This window comes from Brachypodium distachyon, chromosome 4 (genome assembly GCF_000005505.3).
Source record: "Brachypodium distachyon strain Bd21 chromosome 4, Brachypodium_distachyon_v3.0, whole genome shotgun sequence".
In the NCBI taxonomy this organism is placed as follows: Eukaryota; Viridiplantae; Streptophyta; class Magnoliopsida; order Poales; family Poaceae; genus Brachypodium; species Brachypodium distachyon.
In genome coordinates, this window is record NC_016134.3 from 22809412 (window position 1) to 22829973 (window position 20562).

General features: G+C 46.5%; 1 protein-coding gene and 1 long non-coding RNA gene across 2 annotated transcripts; both read right to left on the reverse strand.

Annotated features, from left to right (window-relative positions):
- Positions 1–5812: 5812 nt before the first annotated feature.
- LOC100833725 (4-coumarate--CoA ligase-like 7) lies at positions 5813–11593 on the reverse strand. Its single transcript, XM_014901929.2, has 6 exons — positions 10235–11593; positions 6968–7154; positions 6695–6840; positions 6533–6600; positions 6152–6416; positions 5813–6086 (listed from the first exon to the last, which is right to left on the reverse strand). The coding sequence occupies exons 1-5, from the start codon at positions 11351–11353 to the stop codon at positions 6185–6187; spliced, it is 1752 nt and encodes a 583-aa protein (XP_014757415.1). The 5' UTR covers positions 11354–11593; the 3' UTR covers positions 5813–6086; positions 6152–6184.
- Positions 11594–16373: 4780 nt separating this feature from the next.
- Positions 16374–18663, reverse strand: LOC112268870. Its single transcript, XR_002960354.1, has 5 exons — positions 18573–18663; positions 18252–18343; positions 17983–18139; positions 16695–16953; positions 16374–16405 (listed from the first exon to the last, which is right to left on the reverse strand). It is a non-coding gene; the product is annotated as an uncharacterized LOC112268870 (long non-coding RNA).
- Positions 18664–20562: the final 1899 nt, after the last annotated feature.

A 20562-nucleotide genomic window follows, 5' to 3' on the forward strand; every position in this document is an offset into this window, starting at 1 on the left:
TGGTGGATCCGGTTTGTGTGTGTGCTTTACAGGTCATCTACATGTATCGGTTTATTGGTTTCTTTTCTGATAGGCGAGGCTCGGCCATCTTCGGCCTTATCATGGAGTTAGTACAGGTAGGCCTTCTCGGATCCTTCTGGCCGAATCTGAGATGGTCATCCAAACCTCTTCATCGTTTTTTCTTCGGGATGATGTTCTGTTTCTCATATCACTTTCGTCGGCGTGTTCTGGCTCCAACCGACGACTTCTCAACTGCTACGTCAATAACGTTTTTCTGGTTCCGGCGTGGTTCAGAGGTCCAAAAGCATCATCGAGCTTCGCTTATGGCGTGCCACTGGCGAATAGTGTAGCAGCAAGACAACGACGTTTACTTGAAAAACTTCCGTGTAATTTTCTTTTATTTCAAAAATGTTTCGTAAGGGTTGGTTTGATTTAGAACCTGTTTGGATGGCGGCTTCAGAGACCCCACGCCTTGCCTGGAACGTTCTTGAGAGGAATCACAAAACTGTTTGGCCGGTACCTGCAAAAAAATATGTTGGCCTGGCCACGTGCGGAGTGTAAAATTAGCCTGCCAGGCGAGGGCCAGGCCTCCAATTTCCCACGCCTGGGCACGCTGCTGCTGCCTGGGCCTAATCACAAGCCAACCACTCACATCATATATTTTTTTAAATAAAAACAAGCACTCAATCCCGATCCCCTTCCTTCCTCTCCCTTCTCCAGCGCCAGCCTGCTCTTCTTTTCTCTTCCTGTAATCCGGTCCTCGTCCTGCTACTCGCTCTCTTCTGCGCCGGCGCACCAAAATCGTCTCGCAGCTACCCAGCCAAACCACTATTCAAGCCCGATTGGATCGGTCTAGCCTTTCCTCTCTGCCCGACGCGTCCCATCGTGCACACACCCTTTCTTCTCTTCTTTCCCTCCCCGCATTGAAGCCCTCTGCTCTGTGCAGCGCCCCTGACGATCCATGCAGCCGCATCGCGTCCGCCATTGTTGCTGCCCCATGCCATCTCCTCTCTCTCCTTCTCTCGACTGCTGCGCCTGCGCCATGCCTCTGCAGCGCCGCGCCAGGCTCCTCTCCCTTCTCCGTCGCCCCACGCCAAGATCCACCACTGTGCTGTGCACTCGAATATATACGAGTCCCATCGCGGGCCCCGTCCTCCTCCACTTTTTTCTTTCCCACACGCCAAGCTATCTCCTGCCCCTCGATCCCGCCGATCTGTGTCTGCCCCGGCCGGTCTGCATCGCCATGAAGAAGCCTCTGCGCCGGCCATGCCCCCGATCCAAGTCGTCGCCTACGCACTGCGCCCGCGCCAGGCCTACTCCCGTCCCCACTCCCTAAATTTCTTTGCTTCGCCATGAAATCGCCAAGTGACGATCCGCATGCCGTCGCCCCGCCATCGCTCCGAGCTACCGTGCCGATCATCCGGATCGAGTCCGAAACCCCTGATCATTTTCCCCGTACCCTTGCAACCATGGTGGGCCGCCTCTGGCTCGGCCCAGCCCAGCTAGCACCACTTCCCTTTTCTTTTTGCCATGGCCCGGACCAAAACCCAAGCCAGGCCGAACCCTTTCGGCCCGAGACTCGTGCTAGTCGTTTTTTGTCTATTTAAGGCCCCACTCCTGTTAATACTTTTTCGTTTTCCTCGTTCGACCAGAGCAGCCGCCGGAAGAAAATTTTCTTCCCCGTTCCCTCGTCCTGACAGTGGACCCCACCGGTCAGTAGATTAAATCCACAAATCCCAATTTTGTTACGAACTTGTTAACCAATATACAATCACAGGAAAATCCTAGAAATATCAAACCAGTTGCTTTGGATCACATTTTAAATCTAGTATTTTGTAGATTTGTTTTAGAATATTCATGTGCTAGTATTTAAATACTATTTGCAGCCTATATTAGATATGTTTACTCTTGTAGTAAATCATACGAGTGTTAGAAAAGTGTCAAACTTATTTTGTTGACTTCATATTGTTCAGTAGCATATTCTAGATTAATGATATGTAATTAGTTTTCAGTAACATTTTTTACAAACTATTTAATCAGTTAATAGCTCAGAAACGTCATAATAAATATTTTGAGAATACTAAAAAACATATGCAAAACACACGTTTTCAAGAATCTGCATGTGTATGACTGTTAGTTCATTACTGTTTGGATGAATCATTGTTGTATTAACTTAATTTAGTATGATACTATGAAAATGCAAGATTGGGTCCTAAAAGTATAGTAATTGAGTCATTCAAGGTTCTATTTGTGCTATATCAGCTCTCACATTTGGGTCATAAAAGTATAGTAAGTGAGTCATTTATATTTCTAAGACTTTTCGTGCATTTAACTCTTTTTTAATCTAGCACCATAATCTAATAAAAGAGGAACATGATTAGAGAAAATTCCGTCTAAAGCAGAAACTGTTAAAGGATAAAGATCTTCCCAATCATTACACATAAGAATCATTTCTAAATTTTCAAAAGTAGAGGGTCTATTTAAGGCAGTTGTCTTAATCATGTATGTGCAATTATAACAATGAACAGGAAACTCCATCTGATATACTTTCTTTTTTTTATTTTTTCTACCTCTTTTTTAATAATATTAAGGTTTCCTCCTAGTAATAGGATAATCACTATTTTGGCGGACCTGAGATAATTATGTCAAACAATTCTCCTTATGTTCTGCCTGGGCGGCTCCATAAGCAACCGATTCCATCTAACATCATTATTGTCAACGTACATGACCTCATTCTGTTGATCAATAACATAAAAAACGGAATCTCTGATTGCCACTAAGATTCCCCCAAATCTTCCTGCAGAAGGGGACCATTTCCAAGAGAAAAGTCCCCTTCCACCCAATTTCATCAAATCAACAGTGAGAACTCATTTTTCATAGTTTCTTGGAGCCCTAAGAAATTTAAATGATGTTCTTAAGTTCTCTCATATGCCTTTGCTTCTCTTCTTTCCCCATCCCCTAATATTCAAGAAGATCCTTTTCATTTCCTAGTTGATCTTTAGCCTCTTAGATTTGTAACTACTAATTCTATTCATTCAGGGAACCAATTTAAATAAGAAAGAAGACAAGACGACGACGAAGGGCTCACCATGTGCCCATAGTTCCGTGCAACTTTCAATCAGGCGCTCGCGGTTTTGGAGATTTTTTAGGCGAGTGGCAGGTAATGCGGCGCCTAAACGATGAGCGGCTACGGTTGCATTTCCATATGGCTGCGTCACGACTGGAATAATGCTGCCGGCTACACAACAGCGCAAGAACATAAAAAAAAAATCGTGCGCAGTGCGCTCTGCCGGCAAGAGCTTTCTGGGCAACATCCCAAAGATGTTCTTTTCCTGCCGAGCTTTTATTTTTGAGAACATTTTCCTGCCGAGCTAGGCTGCCCTTTCAGCCTTTCTATTGTTGGGCTTTAGAGAACTAGAGGCCCGTGATCAAGGTTTTTTTTTTTCTAGAATATACCCGGGCGGGCATATCATATATATATTGAAGAAGAAATCTGCGATGCAGTTACAAGGCTGCGAAGGCCAAAGTTTTACAATTACTCACGCAAGACCCACCCATCTACCACTTGACCAACATCGTCGAAAGGGCTATCACCAAACAGACCCGCCCTACGCCAAGCCTCACCCTCGGTGGCGATCGTATGGCTAATCGATTGAGCACAAGGAGTCAAACCGTCAAAAACCACCGCATTTCTGTGTTTCCAGACACACCACCACACCAAGATGATCACAGTGAACAGATCGATGCAAGCATGCCCTGAGTCAACAATCGAGGACCACCAGCTTTGGAGGGAATCATCCATTCCCGGTAGCCACTCACCGTGTTGCCAACGATGGAGAATAGGAGACCAGACCTGCCGAGACACCACGCAACCAAGAAGCAGATGAGCGATGGTCTCCCCGTCCTGGTCGCACAACAGAAAGCGAGGGGGATGTTGCATCCCACGACGAGCCAGACAGTCAGCCGTCCAACATTGATTCCACAGAGCCACCGCGCAAAGAATTTGCAACGCGGAGGGGCCTTCGAGGCCCAAAGGTTATCCACGCAGGGGGTCAACACACGCCCTGCAAAAGAAGGCCGCATACGCAGAGGCCGCCGTGAAGGTTCCCAAAGGTGACCAGTTCCAACGAAACTTGTCCACCTCATCGGAAAGCACCACACTGCTTATGAGAGACCAAACCCCGAGGAACTCCTGGTGACGTGGTTATGACTAACCACATACTCGACTCGAGTATACCCGTTACGGCCCAGCTGGGGGCCACAAGAAAGCCTACTACGGTTTTAGGAGTCTACATGCCAAATCTTGCGACTCAAGATAAGGAAGATTAACTAGAGTATATCTCTTCATTGTAACCGACTTGGACTCTACCTTGGACCTGGATTCCTGCATATATAAAGGACCGCCAAGGAGGGCCCAACTTAGTTAGAAGTCGCCTAGACGCACTCGCTAGATCGAATCTGTGCATCTAGCCTCCGCGGCACCAGACAATACAAGATCATCAATACAAGATCAGACAAGCAGAACGTAGGGGGTATTACCTCATCGAGGGCCCTGAACCTGAGTAAATCGTGTTCCCTGTGTCCTTGTTAGCCGACGAGTTCGCCAACACATACACTAAATCTTTCCTAGCTACAAGTCCACCAATATGGACAATGTCGAAGTCACCCCTTCGTCACCTGAATCTCCTGCTCTGACAGATTCGGCCCAACCGCCTGAACCCAAGAAAGGCCAGAGAGGGCGTCAGTCACCGAGCTGTTGGCCGCACCACGCGATAATAGTTGGAAGATCAAGGGGGCCCAATCCCGCAGAGAGGGGCCCGAAAGCCACTTGTCCAGCCAAAAACGCGCCGAGGTCCCATTTCCCAAAGTAACCAACGTGGCCGCCTCGAAGAGATCCTGCGAACCCACCGGAGTGGAGATGGAGAACTCACTCCAAGGTATGTCCTGGTCACCCGCACTCAACCAACACCACCTTGCCCGGAGCGCAAGATTATGCAACTTGAGATTGGGCAGACCAGGACCCCAAACAACCTAGGGGAGCAGACCGAATCCCAAGCAACAGGGCAAATGACCCCCCTTCACCTCCTTGCGGCCTTTCCACAGGAACCCCCTACAAACTCGATTGATGCAATCGATCGTCTTCATGGGAAAATCCAAGCACATCATGGCGTAGATATATAGGCATGGCCATCAAAGTGGACTTCACCAAGGTCAGCCGACCCCCATGGGAGAGGAGTGGGGTCGCCCACAGCTGAAGCCAATTCACCACCTTATCCGCTTGAGAGCCCAACTGAGCATGAGAGATCTTACGAAGCCCCAAAGGAAGCCCAAGATAAGTGCATGGGAAAGGAAGAACACCACATTGCAAAATACTCCCCACACGCTCCCTCAGAATATCCGTGCACCTGATCAAATGGGACGACAAGGGGTGAAAATGCATAAAACGTAGAGGAAACCGCAACGACTAATCGCTAACTCAGCTAAACCCCTGTTTAGAAAAAATAGGAGTTTTGAAGAATTGTACAGGACTATAATTCTACGGGAAAGTTTCTTCTTAAACCCTTTAGATTTTAGGAATTGTTTTTGAATGTTCCTATAGAAATCATTCGTTTCCTACATTTTCCTATAAGAATTCTTTCTTGAAAAGTTCTGAAAATCTACTTCCGGAAGAAAATGAAAAAAAAAACTTATTTTCCGTCGTGTTGTGTTAATTTTCACAGCCAACAAGTCGGGCGATTCTTTTCTATAACAGCTAGTGGACGTCGAATGCTTAACGTTGAGTCGTTCAACCTGTGTACGTAGGAGAAACAAATGTCCGCATAGACCTCAGACCACATAGACTAAATTTTAGGGATACAGATTTTAGCGTGTAATGACTGATGAGGAGTAGATGGGAAAACAAAAAAATGCTTGGCCGCCACCATGGTTTGAACCTGTGTACGTAGGAGAATCCTAAGACTGCGTATGCAACGGGATAGGAGAGAGGGATGCCCTTCTGGCGTTTTATTGTACAGTTCAGCATCATGTCTCCTGATATGCATCACCACCTTTCTTATATCCTATTCCATCCGTTTCATAAAGATTGGCACGATTTTGAAACAAAATCGTGCCAATCTTTATGAAACGGAAAGAATAATTACAAATGAGTTGGTGGATGGTCACAACCCCACAACATTGCGTGTCGTCACAACCTCGACAGATGACCCCCCGACTGCAGGGTGTCCGACAGCTGCCTCCTCAAGATCTTCCCGGCGGGCGATTTCGGTATGCAGTCCACGAACACCACCTTGCGGACCTTCTTGTACGGCGCCACCTGCTTGGCAACGTGCTCCATGACCTGCGCCTCCGTCACCTTGCTCCCGGGCTGCCTCACCACCAGCGCCATGGGTATCTGCCCTGCCTCCTCATGAGGATACCTGAAGACAAAAATTCATCGGAAATGGTCATCGCTGCACGGCCATGAATCATATAATAATCTGCAAGGCCATATCACTTATCACTCGATCGGAACTAAGTGTTTCATTGGGCTTACGGCATAACTGCAGCGTCGACAATTTCTGGCAACGTTTGCAGGACAAGCTCCAGCTCTGCAGGTGGAACCTGCAGTATTCAATTTGTTCCAGCGAAGCGTGAACAAAGGATATATAGACTCAAAGGAATGGCGCTTTGTTCAGAAACTAAGAAGAGCAAACACCTGATATGCCTTGTACTTGATCAGCTCCTTGAGCCTATCTACCACGAACAGGAACCCATCCTGATCAATGTAGCAAAGGTCGCCGGTCTTCAGCCAGCCTTCAGAGTCGAAAGCGGCGGCATTCGCCTCGTCGTCGCCAACATATCCTGCCAAACCGCGATGAACACGAAACCATAAGTATTGTCAGTGCAGTGGCACAATCAGATGGAAATAACAGAGAACCACAATGTGCGTTATACACAGGATGATGTTGGTGTGTGACGGATCACCCACCTGTCATGATGGAAGGACCTCTGACGCATAACTCCCCTTTCTTGCCGGCAGACAAGGGTTCGCCAGTGACGAGGTCGATGATCTTCACCTCGACGTTTTCCGTGATGCGGCCAGCAGAGCCTATGATGGGGAATTCGTCCTGGCCGATCATCCTGGATATACCTCCTGCTTCCGTTGAGCCATAACCCTGAAGCAGATATATACACCATAATGTTTAGAAATTGTACTCAGACTCTGCAGTCTCCTGCACCGAAAACTGCATTCAGTTCCACGAAACTTACTCAAGCTCTTAATTTTGTGCTTGATGCCTTAATCTCATCCGTTTTTCTAGATAGGAGTATATGAGTAAAAATTGTTGTATAAGCAACAACAAAGGAGTCGGCAAAAAGCTGCAGGATCATCATCGAGATCGGCACGCCCTACTGTGCGATCCCAAATGCCACCACATACTGTGCAAAATCATTGCAGGGCAGGGGGCACCAGCCCGGGCTCGTAAATTCTTGGTATCCCCTGTCCCCGGGCAACATGAATAAAGTGGGGCGCATAGGTATCGATGTGTCTGGAGGAGACGAGAAAGAGATGGAATCATGGATCTGAGGCTATCACGTGCAAAACCCGTCATAATTTTTGCTTGAATGAGGCATGTTCCTCAAAATTTCAGAGTTGTTGAACGAGGCATTTTTTGGCACAAGGGAACATGCACGCCCTTGATCCGCTGTGCTATATCCTTGTAGTGTACAACACCGTTGTCTTGTCGACTTGCTGCACAAAATATGCACATGAAAGTTTCGAGCGGAATCTTCTTTGGTTTTCGTACTCCGGACAATTAAGTTCCTTTCTGGGGGCACTCTTATCTTCTGCTTGAACAACTCGAAAACTACAGCTTGATGTCTCCCATCGCCTACCCACGTGCTTTTTCTGGACATGGGCGTTTGACTCTTGAGCCTGTCTGTAGCCTTCCCGTCACGTCGGTTTAGAGCAAGCGGGTCCATCTCAACATCCACCGCGCCTCGAAGTACAAAGAGCTGAAGGACAAGGCCTTGTGGTGCGGGGTCGAGAAATTTTGGGGTGGGGAGTGGTCAGGGTAGTGGTAACCTCAGTTTTGCTTACCACTACGTCACTTTGTAGATATTTGCATCTAAATATCTGTACATTTTATGTTGTCCCGAGTCACTTTGTCATTTTTTACTATGTTTGTAAATTGTATTCGTAGATAATGCAACAACATATTTAATACTAAACAAGTAGTATAATATGAAAATATACTTACTAGTAGTTTTAAGAGCAAATACTCCCTCCGTCCCATAACATGAGGCACGTACGCATCACTAGATCCTTAATTTGATTAATTAAATATGCATGTTTCTTAACAAAAAGTATATCATTAGATTCGTTATCGAAAAAACTTTCTAAAGATATGATTTTTTAGTTATTTAATTTATATTTAGTTAGCTAAATTGATGACCTAGAAATGCGTGCATGCCTCATATTATGGGACGGAGGGAGTACAATAGGGTGTGGGGGCACACTATAAGTCTTCAAATACTACACCTCCGTCCGAAAATAAGTGACTTGGATTTGTATTGATTCTTATACAAATCAAATTCACTTAATTTTTAGACGGAGGGAGTATATTTTTACTCAGTTGGAAGGAAAAGAGAGAGGAGTGGAACGGGTTGTTAACTAAGAGCATACTGCAACACATGGTCCTAAGCTCCCTGTGAGAGGAGAAGTGGGTCATATACTATTGAAGTAGTACATCCTTATACTATACATGTTGGCTACTCCCTCTGTTTCTCAAATTAAGGCATATATTGTTTTTTTTTACCAGGCGTTTGACTAAAGATTACTCCATCAACATGTAACTTATGCGATATAAATCATAATCATAAACAAGTACTTTTGACTACGAGTCCAATGATATCAAATATATATATATATATATGAATAGACTAAATCTTGGTCAAAGGCTCGGTCAAAGAAAACAATATACGGCCTAATTTAAGGAACGGAGTGAGTATTATATTGGTTATAGATGACATGGCATGGGCTAAAGCTAATAGCCTCCAGCCGGCTATATTATTATCCTTGCTCTAATGATATCAATTTGGTGTTGCATATGTTTGTGTTTTTTCATACAACGTCGGTCAAAGTTGACACAATTTGAATTAAGAACACCCTGTACAAATGTTTAGAAAACCGAAAATATATCCAACAGTACATAGGAGAGGAACATGAATCAGGCAGTGTACTATAATTTGTGGGCAGGACCGAGTCATATTTGCCATATGGGGTTGGCATCAAATGTAAAGGTTACGAAGGCACATGGCCTGTCTAAAAAAATAAAGGCCCACGAAAGAAATGCTCCAACAAACCCGTAGTGAAAGATCTAGAAATGCTCCGGCTAAAAATGCTAACAAGTATTCCATCCTATTTCATGATAAGTGTCTCAGAACTTTGTATAAAATTTGAGACATTTATTATGCTTCGGAGAGAATAACAAAAGTCTCACGATTTCTCAATATCTTTTTTAATTGTTGTGTCCTAGTAACTCCTAAAGCATCCGTGGACGCAGTGATATAAAAATGTAGTGAGAAAGATTAGACTTGTTCAAATCGAAGTTTTTTCTCCTATGGCCCTGAGTCACAGAGCTTCGTCCAGTAGGCAGTAGAGTAATTAAGTTGGTGAGTTGATCATGGCCTCTTGAGCCGAAGATAAAGACCTTTGGTCTCGTTTATTGTTCCCTTAAACTGAGATAGGCTATTCTGTTACCCAAGGGAGTGACGTGAGACCGGAGTGACGTCAGACACTGGCCGACATGTCAGTGGTCCAAAATCAGACAGTACGTCAGGGAGCTCAGACGCTCAGTCCCTCCCTCGTCATTTCCCGATGGAATAACATTTCATTTCCCTCTTGCTAGCAAAAGTCTTCTTTTTTAGTCAGAACCCACGATTAAAAACAAACTACTACTACTACTAGCACATTACAGATGATGATATGAGAGTAAAAACAGGTAGGCATATTTTATGCTTTCTTTTTTCAAAAAACAATGCCAGAAACCACTCAACGACTTCCGTCTTTCACTCCTCCAGTGCATATATTCGTCTGACGCGTTGAATGGTGCAAATTTATTTATATTGTTAAGGGCCCTTGTATTAATTTTCCTTTTGATTACTCCAGCAAGGAGGCAATTAATTCCAAAAAAGAAAAGCAAGGAGGCAATTAAACGACGCTAGCTAGGAAAACGATAGGAGCAGTACTACTCACCATGCACAGATCCACGTGCGGGAAGCGACGCCGGAACTGCTTGGCCGCGGAATCCGGCAGCGGGGCGCCGCCGCAGATGACGTGCTCCAGAGCCGGCAGCAGACGCCGGTGCCTCATCTCCCTCGCCATCCCCACGACCAGGGGCGGCGCCGCCATCATCTCTGTGACCCCCCACCGCTCCGCCGCCTCCATCACGCCCCTCAACCCCGCCTGGGCCGCGGGCTCCGTCATCACCACCGTCGTCTGCCCCAGCGCGATCCCGTTGAGCGTGAAGAAGAAGCCCATCGAGTGGAACATCGGGGCCCCCAGCAGCGTAATCTGGTGATGTTGTCCAGGGGACTTGTTACTTGGATTCGTGTCATCCGCGCGCCGCCGCTGCCGCAGCGCGTGGGCGTGGAACCCGGCTGACATGGCGATGAAGCTCCGGTGCGGCAACGCCGCGGCCTTCACCCGCCCCGTCGTCCCCGAGGAGTACTGGATCGTCGCCGTCGCCGACTGGGGAATTGGAATTGGAATTACCGCGTGATCCGCTGCGTCTGATGATTCCTGATCCCCATTGGGATTGAGGAGAGAGCGGAAGTGGGGGGAGTCGAGGAGAACGACGGGGAGGTTGGCGGGGAGCTTGGCGGCGGTGGAGGAGACGGCGAAGGCGACGGAGGCGCCGGAGAGGGAGACGAGCCTCTCGACCTCGGCGGCAGTGAGGGCCGGGTTGGCGGGGGACACGACGGCGCCGAGGGAGAGGAGCGCGAAGTAGAGCACCGGCACGTCGAGGCGGGCCGGGGCGAGGACGAAGGCCACGTCGCCGCGGCCCAGGCCCAGCTGGGAGCGGCCCAGGGTGGCGGCGAGGGCGCGCGTCTGGGAGAGGAACGCCGGGTAGGAGACGGCCTCGCCCGTGGCGGCGTCGAGGAGCGCCGGGCGGGAGGAAGGGGGCGGCGATTGCTGAAGGAGCGAGAGCGCGAAGGATGGGAATGTCAGCGGCAAGTCTGGCGGCGGGAGCGGCACCGGCGGGCGGAGGCTGCGGAAGGATCCGGTGGCGGCGCAGTAGCCGGTGCGGGTGTCCGCCATGGCGGCTGATTGTCCGGTAGTTTCTGATCCTGATCCTGGGGCGTCGTTGGACATATCTCGGGGGCTTTTTGGGTTTTTGGTTTTGGGGCGCCCGCGGGAGGCGGAACGGAACTCGTGACCGAGGCCAGGAGTTGGGAGGCGCAGCAGTGGAGGAAGCCGTGGGAGGGAACGTGGGTGGTGGCTCTTTTCTGTTTCGCTCTGGGATTTACGTATTGTAGGGAGGAACGCTGCGCTGGTAACTGACAAGGAAAGCGTAACCCGGGCCGCAGACTTTAGGCTGTTTCGTGGCGGTCAAGCGAAAAACAAAACAAAAATGGTTTGAAGCTGTCTCGCAGAGTGTGGCAGAATTGGAATAATTAACGGGCAGGCTAATGGACAAGTTACGCGGCAGGGGCAGGGTTGGAGGAGGTATGCGTGTCCTGCTTGCGCGCCTCGCGAATCTCGATCTCCGGTGCTTGGGAGGAGGGCATGTAGCCCCACCAACGGCCCAACCTTGGTGCTACGTGCTACTAGGATCTCCGGAAGAACGGCGAATCTGCGGTGCTGATACCTACCGGCGTCGGCCGCGCAGTCTGATCCGCGGCGGGTTCCCGTACGACGCGGATTAGGCGCAGATCCCGACTTCCTCTGCTGGCGCCTGGATCCGCAGGGACGGACGGCGCGGCCGGCCCCGGCTATAGACATTTCGTAATATTGTACTCTGTTCATATTAATTATCGAAATAATACATTATTTACATGTTTTTTGGCATAGATACATTCATATTTTGACAAATTTGAGACAACTAATATAAATCGGAGGGAATTGTATGATTCTGGCTAATTCTCCTCGTCTAAAATGTGGTTTCTGCAGGCCAGTAAAAGTTCCCGCTCTACAAGTTGTCCATCGAAATGAATTGCATCATCGTCCAAATTTCGGGCTGGACACAGGTGGTAGTAGTTGTTGGACCTGCAGCTCTAGCGGCTCAGGATGGCAATGGGCCGGACGGGCCTATCAAATCCATCCATATCCATATTCATATCCATGCCAAACCAACTATCCAAACCACGAAGAAATCCGTGGATGCAAAATAATATCCACATCCATATCCACGGGTATCCGAGTATTCATGGATTATCCATATCCATTCAATATACTACTATTTTCGTCCCATATTAATTGTTGAAATATTACATGTATATAGACGTTTTTTATGTATAGATACATTCACATGACACAAATCCGTGACAATTAATATGGGACGAAGGGAGTACCTCCGTCTCATATTAAGTGATGAAATATTATATGTATTTTGGCGCTTTTTAGGTATATATACACCCATATTTGGGCAAATTTGAGTCCCTTAATATAAGACGGAGGGAGTACATCATAAACAACAAAATGCAACAGCACATATAACGTTGATGTCGGGGGCAGCGCCTTGACTCGTGGAGTGGGAGTGTGGGATTGACAGAGAGGAGGGAGTTAGGGTTAGCCGGTTAGGACTGAGTGGGTGGCCAGGAGACTATTTATATGACGAGTAAATTGCGTGGATGTTGTAAAAAAAACACACAAGCCCAATGGTTTTTAATAGATACCACGAGTACAAGACTAACGAGTATGAAAAAACCCGTAAATCACAGATTTATCGAGGTTGATGATTCGGACCCACACGTTATACTCACGACACTAGTTTTGGGTCAATTTTTATCAGCACCATCGGCTCAAGCCGATGCAAGAGCTGAGCCGAACAAAGGCCGTCGTCTTCCTCCAGTTTATCTTCCTCGATTGGGAAAAGCTCCATCGGATCGGGACACGCGCCGCTGCTGCTCCAGCGGTAATAGCGAGATGGACGCCCGGGGTCTGCACGGAGACAGAATTGGGCATGCCCGAGAGGGTGCCCGGGGTCTGGGACTGGCCGAGAGGGGCGCCCGAGGGAGGAGGACACGAGCAGGAGAATTGGGAGGGGCGCCCGAGGAAGGAAGCGCGCAGGGTCTGGCCCAGGCCGAGAGGGGAGCCACATGGAGGTCCTGCTACATCGCCGCCGCTCGTCGGGTGGCTCAGGCTCGCGCAGATCCCATAATCGCCGCAAGCAGGAGAAACAGGCGTCGTCTTCCTCGGCACCGGCAACGGGGACAGCGAGCGGCGGCAGCTAGGGCGGCGCGCCACCACGGAAGCAGCTGGGGCAAGCGGCGGCGGCGGGGGGCTGCAATCAGCGGAGGCGGCAGGGGCAGGGGGCGGTGGAGCGGGATGCAACCCGCGGAGGCGGCAAGGGCGGCGGTGGAGCGGGATGCAATCCGCGGAAGCGGCTGGGGAAGGCGGCGGTGGCGCGGGTTGCAACCCGTGGAGGTGGCAGGGGGCGGTGGCGAGGGTGGCGCGCGCTCGCGGAGGTGGTGGCAGCCCCCGGCTCTTTTGCGCACCGGAGAGCGCAGCGCTTCGTGCCGTGGGATGCGTCGGGTGTCGGCGCCCGCGGGACGTTGGTCTGGCTGGCCGCGAAGAAACGTGCGCAGGACGGCGGCCAGTCGGACGGAACCCGCCGCTGGAGGACCCCATGGCGCTGCTGCTCCGGTCGCTGTGGCTCGCTGTTTAGTCCGCGGCGGCGCCTGAAATCGCACTGATCCTCCACGCCCAAGGGCTGCTGCGGCGGGGGGCACTCGCAGGTCGCAGCCGGAGCTGGGGAAGAAAAACCGGAGGGAGAGAGGAACGAGCCAGCTCAGTCCACGTGTAAATGAAGAGCCCATGTCCTAGGGGAGCCAACTCGAGCGGCCGGGAATGAGCCGCGAGCCGAAGAATTGGTTCTTGTGTATGACATGTGGGTCACAAATGTTAACTAGTCCTACCCGGCAACTTTCGGGTTTTCTGTTATTCATTAGTTTTCATGTTATGGGTATCAGTTAAAATTACCTGGCTTCATGGTTTTTTGTTACAAGAGCCGCTACATATGGGTTTCTCTGAAATTTACTCTTATATGACTCATATAGCTAACTGATGGACCCACATGTTAGTGACTTATTTAATTTAATAAGTACCGGCTATCCGTGGATATCCATGAATCAAATGAGATATGCCCGCTCCACGAGTTGACGGGTATTCATTGGTGGATATCCAGGGATCGAAAACCTGCTCCATACCCGCGATCAATGGCCTGGATATCCATGAATATCCATAGTTTAATTATCCATTGCCAAATTGGCTGGCAGCTCCTCTTCTTCTTTCTTGGTTGCCTCACACAACGCTTACAAAGCCAAAACTTTTTATTTTTCTCTTCCTCTTCACTCGTACTTCCTCCGATGCTAAATTCTTGTCTCAAATTTGTCTAAATATGAACGCATCTATTCTTAAAAGATGTCTAGATAAATGTAATATTTCGACAACAATTTAATATCGGAGGGAGTAATAAACATGCTGGTTACAAACTTACAATGCTTTAAATAGGAGACACGCCGACAAGGCTAACTTTTTAGTCCACCTAGATTTGTTTTGCGATCCTCACGATCCAGTAAAAAAATGTGCACGTGCGCACATTACCTAACTACCTGCGCTTGGAGCTACTCACTTCGATCCATTAAGAATGACGCCCATTTACTCCCTCCCTCTCATATTAAGAGACTCAAATTTGTCCAAATATGAATGTATCTATGCCTAAAAAACGTCTAGATACATGTAATATAAAGTCACTTAATATGGGACGAAGGGAATACTAACTTAGTACAAAGTAAGCGACATTTTTACGCATCGGAAGGAGTAATCACTGACTATCTCTTCTTTTCCTCCTAGCCAAACGTCCAAGCCACGGTACATATCTACTCCCGTTCCAAGTACAAAACCGTGCAACCTTTATGAAACGGGGGAGTTAGTTAGCTAATTTGTTGCTCTTAACAAATCACTGCATGTTCTCAAAGAAAAAAAAACTCACTGCAATTCCATGATACATTTAGGCTGCGTTTGGCATTGCTGTGAATTATTATAATCCCATTTTTCACCTAGTTTTGACTACTTTTGTGTTTGGCTGCCCGTTTCAGTTTTAATTATAATCGGTCGCTAAGCAGTGCAAATCGCGTTAGAAAGCAACGAAGATTGCGCTGCTGTACGCCTGTACCGAGATACCCGGACAACAACCAGATAACTAACTTCTTTTAATTAGTAATAAAATATTATTCTAGTATATCTTGGCACCAGATATTACCGTCACTACTTATTTCGACCCTGGAGCCTATGTTAACACGAGTTAGGCCCACATGTTAACACGAGGTGGCAATTTACTTTTTTTAATAAGGGTCTGTCTATTGGACAGACGCCTGCTTTTGGAGCTCAAACCAGTCGTCTGATTTTTGCCTCAAAACCGGGTGCCTGATTGTTGTCTCTTTTTCAGTCGTCTGGTTTTTTGCACAAATTCAATCAAATCTTCTATGGCCGGCAGATTGAGCAAACAAATCAAAAAACTGCTACATTTTGCCGCCAAAAAAAACAAAGATGCAAAGTGATAGTTCTGACACAAAAAAACATAGATGCAAGCTACAACGTAGCAAAATATGGTTTTTGGTGTGCAAACCTGTTTTCTTGTGTCCAGAGACATTCAGACCGCAAAATCTACGGCCCACGGTAAACAAAAGAAGGCTAACAAAGAACAACATTTATCAATGAAAATGTACACATAGACAAAGCTTTAGATGCTGACTGCATCTACTGTAGTAAGTTTCAAAAGAGATAAGAGCTAGAGCAGCATCCATGTACACGATAGAACCAACATACAAAACACACCATTCAACGTTAGGTAACAGGTCCAAAAAGCTTGCATGTTCAGTCTATTTAGGCTACTAAGTTTTACTACAGCAACAACATAAGTATGACCATAACCAGTGGGTAGCCATATGAACAAAATGACAGAAACTCCAACCGGCAAAAGATCATTCAGATCCCCTTGACGCAGACTACTAGACGAGCTAGTTCCTTGAAGATAAGGACAAATATCACTTGGTTTTCTTTAGAGAAACTTTGTCAACATATTCTTTCCACCCAGCTAAACCTGCTGTAGCCAACCGACCATCAGTGTCGACACGAAACTAGATTGAGCATTCGGCATCTAGGGCTCTAACATAAATCAGAATATCACCCCTCCGAGGCACCCTATGAACAGTTGTGACTAGTTCAGGAAATTTCTGAAACAAACAAAAGATCCAATTACTATCCAACCTATGACCAATGCTGTATATACTTCAAGGGGGATTTAGGTGGTCAAAATGCATAAACTTGAAGAGGCCCCGAATAGGCAGTGCACCTGCCCCACAGGACACAAGACACGGCAGCGGGCACGCAAACCGAAAAATCACCTGGCGGCGGCGGTGAGAGCAGAAGACGGCACGGCGATCGGGGTTGGATTCAACAACAAAAAAAGCACGAAGCCATGGAAACTAACCTTGGATCATCAAGGTATGTTCTACCCCTTGTTCTTCTCCCCCGCCTTCCCTTGAAAAGCATAAGATACAGCTTGACAGTAATCTCCTCTTACAAGCTGCCTACATTCAAAATTTAGGTCTACCATGTATTGGTAGGCTAAATTAACACAATCTTATTGGATGATTTAGAGCACACAATTGCACACAATCCTGAAGCCCACCTTTGCTTCAAATCATAAAAGGCAGCTGCGGCTCACAAAAAAAAAAACTCAAAGTTGCCTGCGTCCAGGAAAAAGACAGTTACGATCAACTCTTAGGGATAAAACAGAAAAAATGCATATCTGCACCTAGTTGATGCTAGAAAACTCAATTGCACTTGATGTATATTGCAAAAAATCAATTCCTGTAAGCATCACAAATATGTGTGTGAATATCGATATATAAAAGGATCTAAAATCTCTTCATACCGAACAACATGGTGATGATGTCTTATTGATAAAAAAAAATTAAAATTGCACGGGGAACAAACAGTAATTGCAAAAATCTTGTAGTCCACCTTCAGTTCAATTTACTCAATAAACCAAAAATTGCAAAAGTGCAACTAGTAGGAACTAGGAACTCAATTGCGCTTACTGTACATTATATTTGCACAATCCTGCAACACACCTTAATAACACTTTAAAAATGCTAAAAAAAAACCAGAAATGCGGAAGCATATATAGACAGAAACAATTGCCTATTGTTTTGGAGAAACCAGTTGCCTGGTTTAAATACAACAAACAGTCACATTTATGTAAGCCTCAAATCAAAGATCTAATGGACATAGATAAAAGCAAGAATTTTGGTTATTTCCCTCCACAAATTTATGACTTTGAACGTACTGAAAACACAATTAGCTTAAAAGAACTAACGACTTCACATATTAGGTGTGATCTGCATTTCGAAAACAAGCCCCTGAATTTCATTTTCAAAAGTTGAACTTGAATTTGATAATTATGAACATGCAATTGCAGCTAGTAGGCATAAAAATTGCACTGAAAGCTGGTTGGCATAAAAATTGCACTGGAAAACGCATGCAATTGCAGCTGCATGGCATAAAAAATGCAGTAGAAAAAGCTTGCAATTGCAGCTGCTTGGCATAAAAATTCAATCGAAAAAGGATGCAATTGCAGCTGCTTACAAGAAACATTGCACTGAAAAAAAGATGCAACTGCGGCTGCTTGCCAGAAAAATTGCACTGAAAAAATATGAGCCAGCACACAAGTTTGAATCTCCCCTAGGATATTTTTTGCAGCCAAAAACAAATACCTGAGTATATAACAGCAGCACATATAACAGCCCCAGATTCAGCGCAGGAGAAAAGGCCGACAGACGATGGACAAACTCTTCAGATGGAAGATGGAGGGGTGAATGAACCAGCACGCAAGAGGCACCAGACATATCCGGCTATGCCGCAGGGATAGACCTGCCGCAAAGGAGAAGAAGAAAAAGAATAAGAGCATAACGAAAAGGAATTGCAATTGTGAAATCAGAAAACCCTGAGATTGCAAAGAAACACCTTGCTGTTGCAAACAAACCTGGTTCGTGAAAGGAATTCGAACATGATTGCCTTCTAAGTGTTCCAGCTGATACCTTCTCCCCAAAACCAATATAACGGCCTAAGATAAACCTGCAGCCAAATTTGATTTGATTCCTCGAAATCATTTTTCCATGCATTACAGCGATCGTTGAACCACAATCCCAAAAAGAAATCTAGGAATGCAATATTATTCAAGGCGGCGGCAGGAGGAAGAGAGGGACAAAGAAAATTTTGTTGAACCACAAACCCAAACAAAAATCAACCTGCTAAAACCCCAATATCAAAGAGAGAACAACAACTTGGACAGATGGAAGCTAACCTTAATCTGCAGTCATCAAGGTGTGCCCCCAACCTCCTCCCTCCCCTCCCTTTGATCTTGACACTTGATATCCTGGCTATGAGGTTACAATTTCAAATGGAAAACCCCAAAATATTTGTGAGAATAACACAGTGGCACCATTTGTTGCAAGCAAAAGTAACCCAAAAACAGTCAAAAGAGTAGAGTTAAGAACTTAAGATTCATTGTGCACCAAATGAATCTAGTTATGCTATGATGAATGATCCAATTGGTGAGTCTTTCACCTGTTCATTAACAGCATAAGATAAACGAATCTATTAGAATCCAAATTTACAAGTGCGTATCAGGATATTTGCAATATTTATAATCTTCAGAACGCTGATTATTCACAAGATCAGGTAAGAAATTCCAGAACTACATGTATTCTATGCAAAGTGGTTATAATTGAGCAAAATTAAAAGTTATGAATAACACAAGCTTGTAGAGAAGGAAGTGTGATTGCATCTTGACAATATTGTGATTGCATTTAAAAGAACAGTGCAATAACATGGACGGGGGAGTGCAATTTGTTGAAATATATATTTCCGGTCCCCAACTTGAAGAGATTGAAAATGTCTCGCCTCTCCTGCCTTAGCCTTGGCACATCCGCCACGAAGAATAATGAAGCAAAATCAAGCACAAAATAAGTGCGAGTAAGCAAACTAGCACAACCAATTGTTGCGGATCAGAAATAAATGACCAACTCACTAGCACCGAGTAGACCTCACCGTCAATGAGCACAAATCAAAATCTCCTTTCCTCTGTTGACTTCGCCTTACCACATTTGAGCCAACAAACAAGGCAAGGAAAATGTGAGCAAAGAAAACTTCAAATCACCATTCACCGGCAACAAAAAAGGTTGGGGAACTCACAAGACAGGGACTAGCAGAGCCAGTACAAATGATTGATGCAAGATGTCTAGAAGAGTAGAAATACATATAAATGCGCTGCATATTTAGCATGAGACTAATTGCAAAAAATAAATAAATCATGACACATATATCCATATTTTGGAAAACCACAAGCTGCTCCTGCCATTGAATCAAAACTGAAGAAATGATAGTCTAATTTCAACACACATCAACCATATGTTTCATCACAATTACTTCTAATGGAGAGGGAGCACAACCCAACTGACAGAAATAGATGCAGGACCAACCACCATGATGATGCGCCCATTGGCTGCTGGGGGTGGCCCGATCTTTCGGTGAGATGGATAACTACGATTTGGAGGCAGAAGTAGACGTTGACGATCCGACTACACCAGACACTAGACGGTGCACCTTAGCAATCGCTACACCAACTCCCTGTGGTTATTGACAGAACCGAAGGCGCCGTCAGCCTGAACAAGAAGTTCCAATCCCCGCTAGCAATCGGGAACAAGCAAGAATCGAGATAAGGCAATCTGAAATTGCAAATAAAGATGAAGTACAGCAGTCTCAAGGAGACGAGTAACAAGGTGGGGTTCCGATAGCGGTTCTTCCTGTAGGTCTAGCCGACACTAGTGGTGAAGCCTGAAGTTGCAACAATGGCTAACTTATCTAAACAAAACCCAACCAGCCAAAGGGGGTGGTGGCTGCACTTATATAGAAGGTGGGAGGTGGAAGAGAGCTAGGGTTTCAGATTCTAAGATGGGCTGGGCTGTTACATGGCCTTGGGCCCATTAGAAGTGCAAGTGGCAGTCCAAGCATCTCTTCTCTTCCCATGACTTTAAGTGGCTGCAGCTTCTCGTATTCTCGTGGTAGTTGCTGCACCATTTCCTTTCGCACGCGTGCCGTCATCCTCGAAGTTCGACTCGCTTCCATTCCTTGTGTCACGACTCGGTCCTTCATTCCTAATCAACATAAGAGCATCTGATTTAGGCAGCACCATATTCTCATTTAGATTGCCTATAGTACAAAGAAACGAAAGTACCTGATAATTGAGTTGGCACGCACGCGGACGAGTAATCGGTCCTTGTAATGCTGCGGTT

Bases quoted from the DNA above. Each gene is read 5' to 3' on its own strand.
- LOC100833725 (XM_014901929.2), bottom strand. From the start codon at position 11,353: ATGTCCAACGACGCCCCAGGATCAGGATCAGAAACTACCGGACAATCA. The intron at 6,841-6,967 runs GTGGGTGATCCG...GCGGTTTGGCAG, and splicing joins AGGTCCTTCCATCATGACAG to GATATGTTGGCGACGACGAG. The intron at 6,417-6,532 runs GTAAGCCCAATG...TTTTGTCTTCAG, and splicing joins GTCGACGCTGCAGTTATGCC to GTATCCTCATGAGGAGGCAG.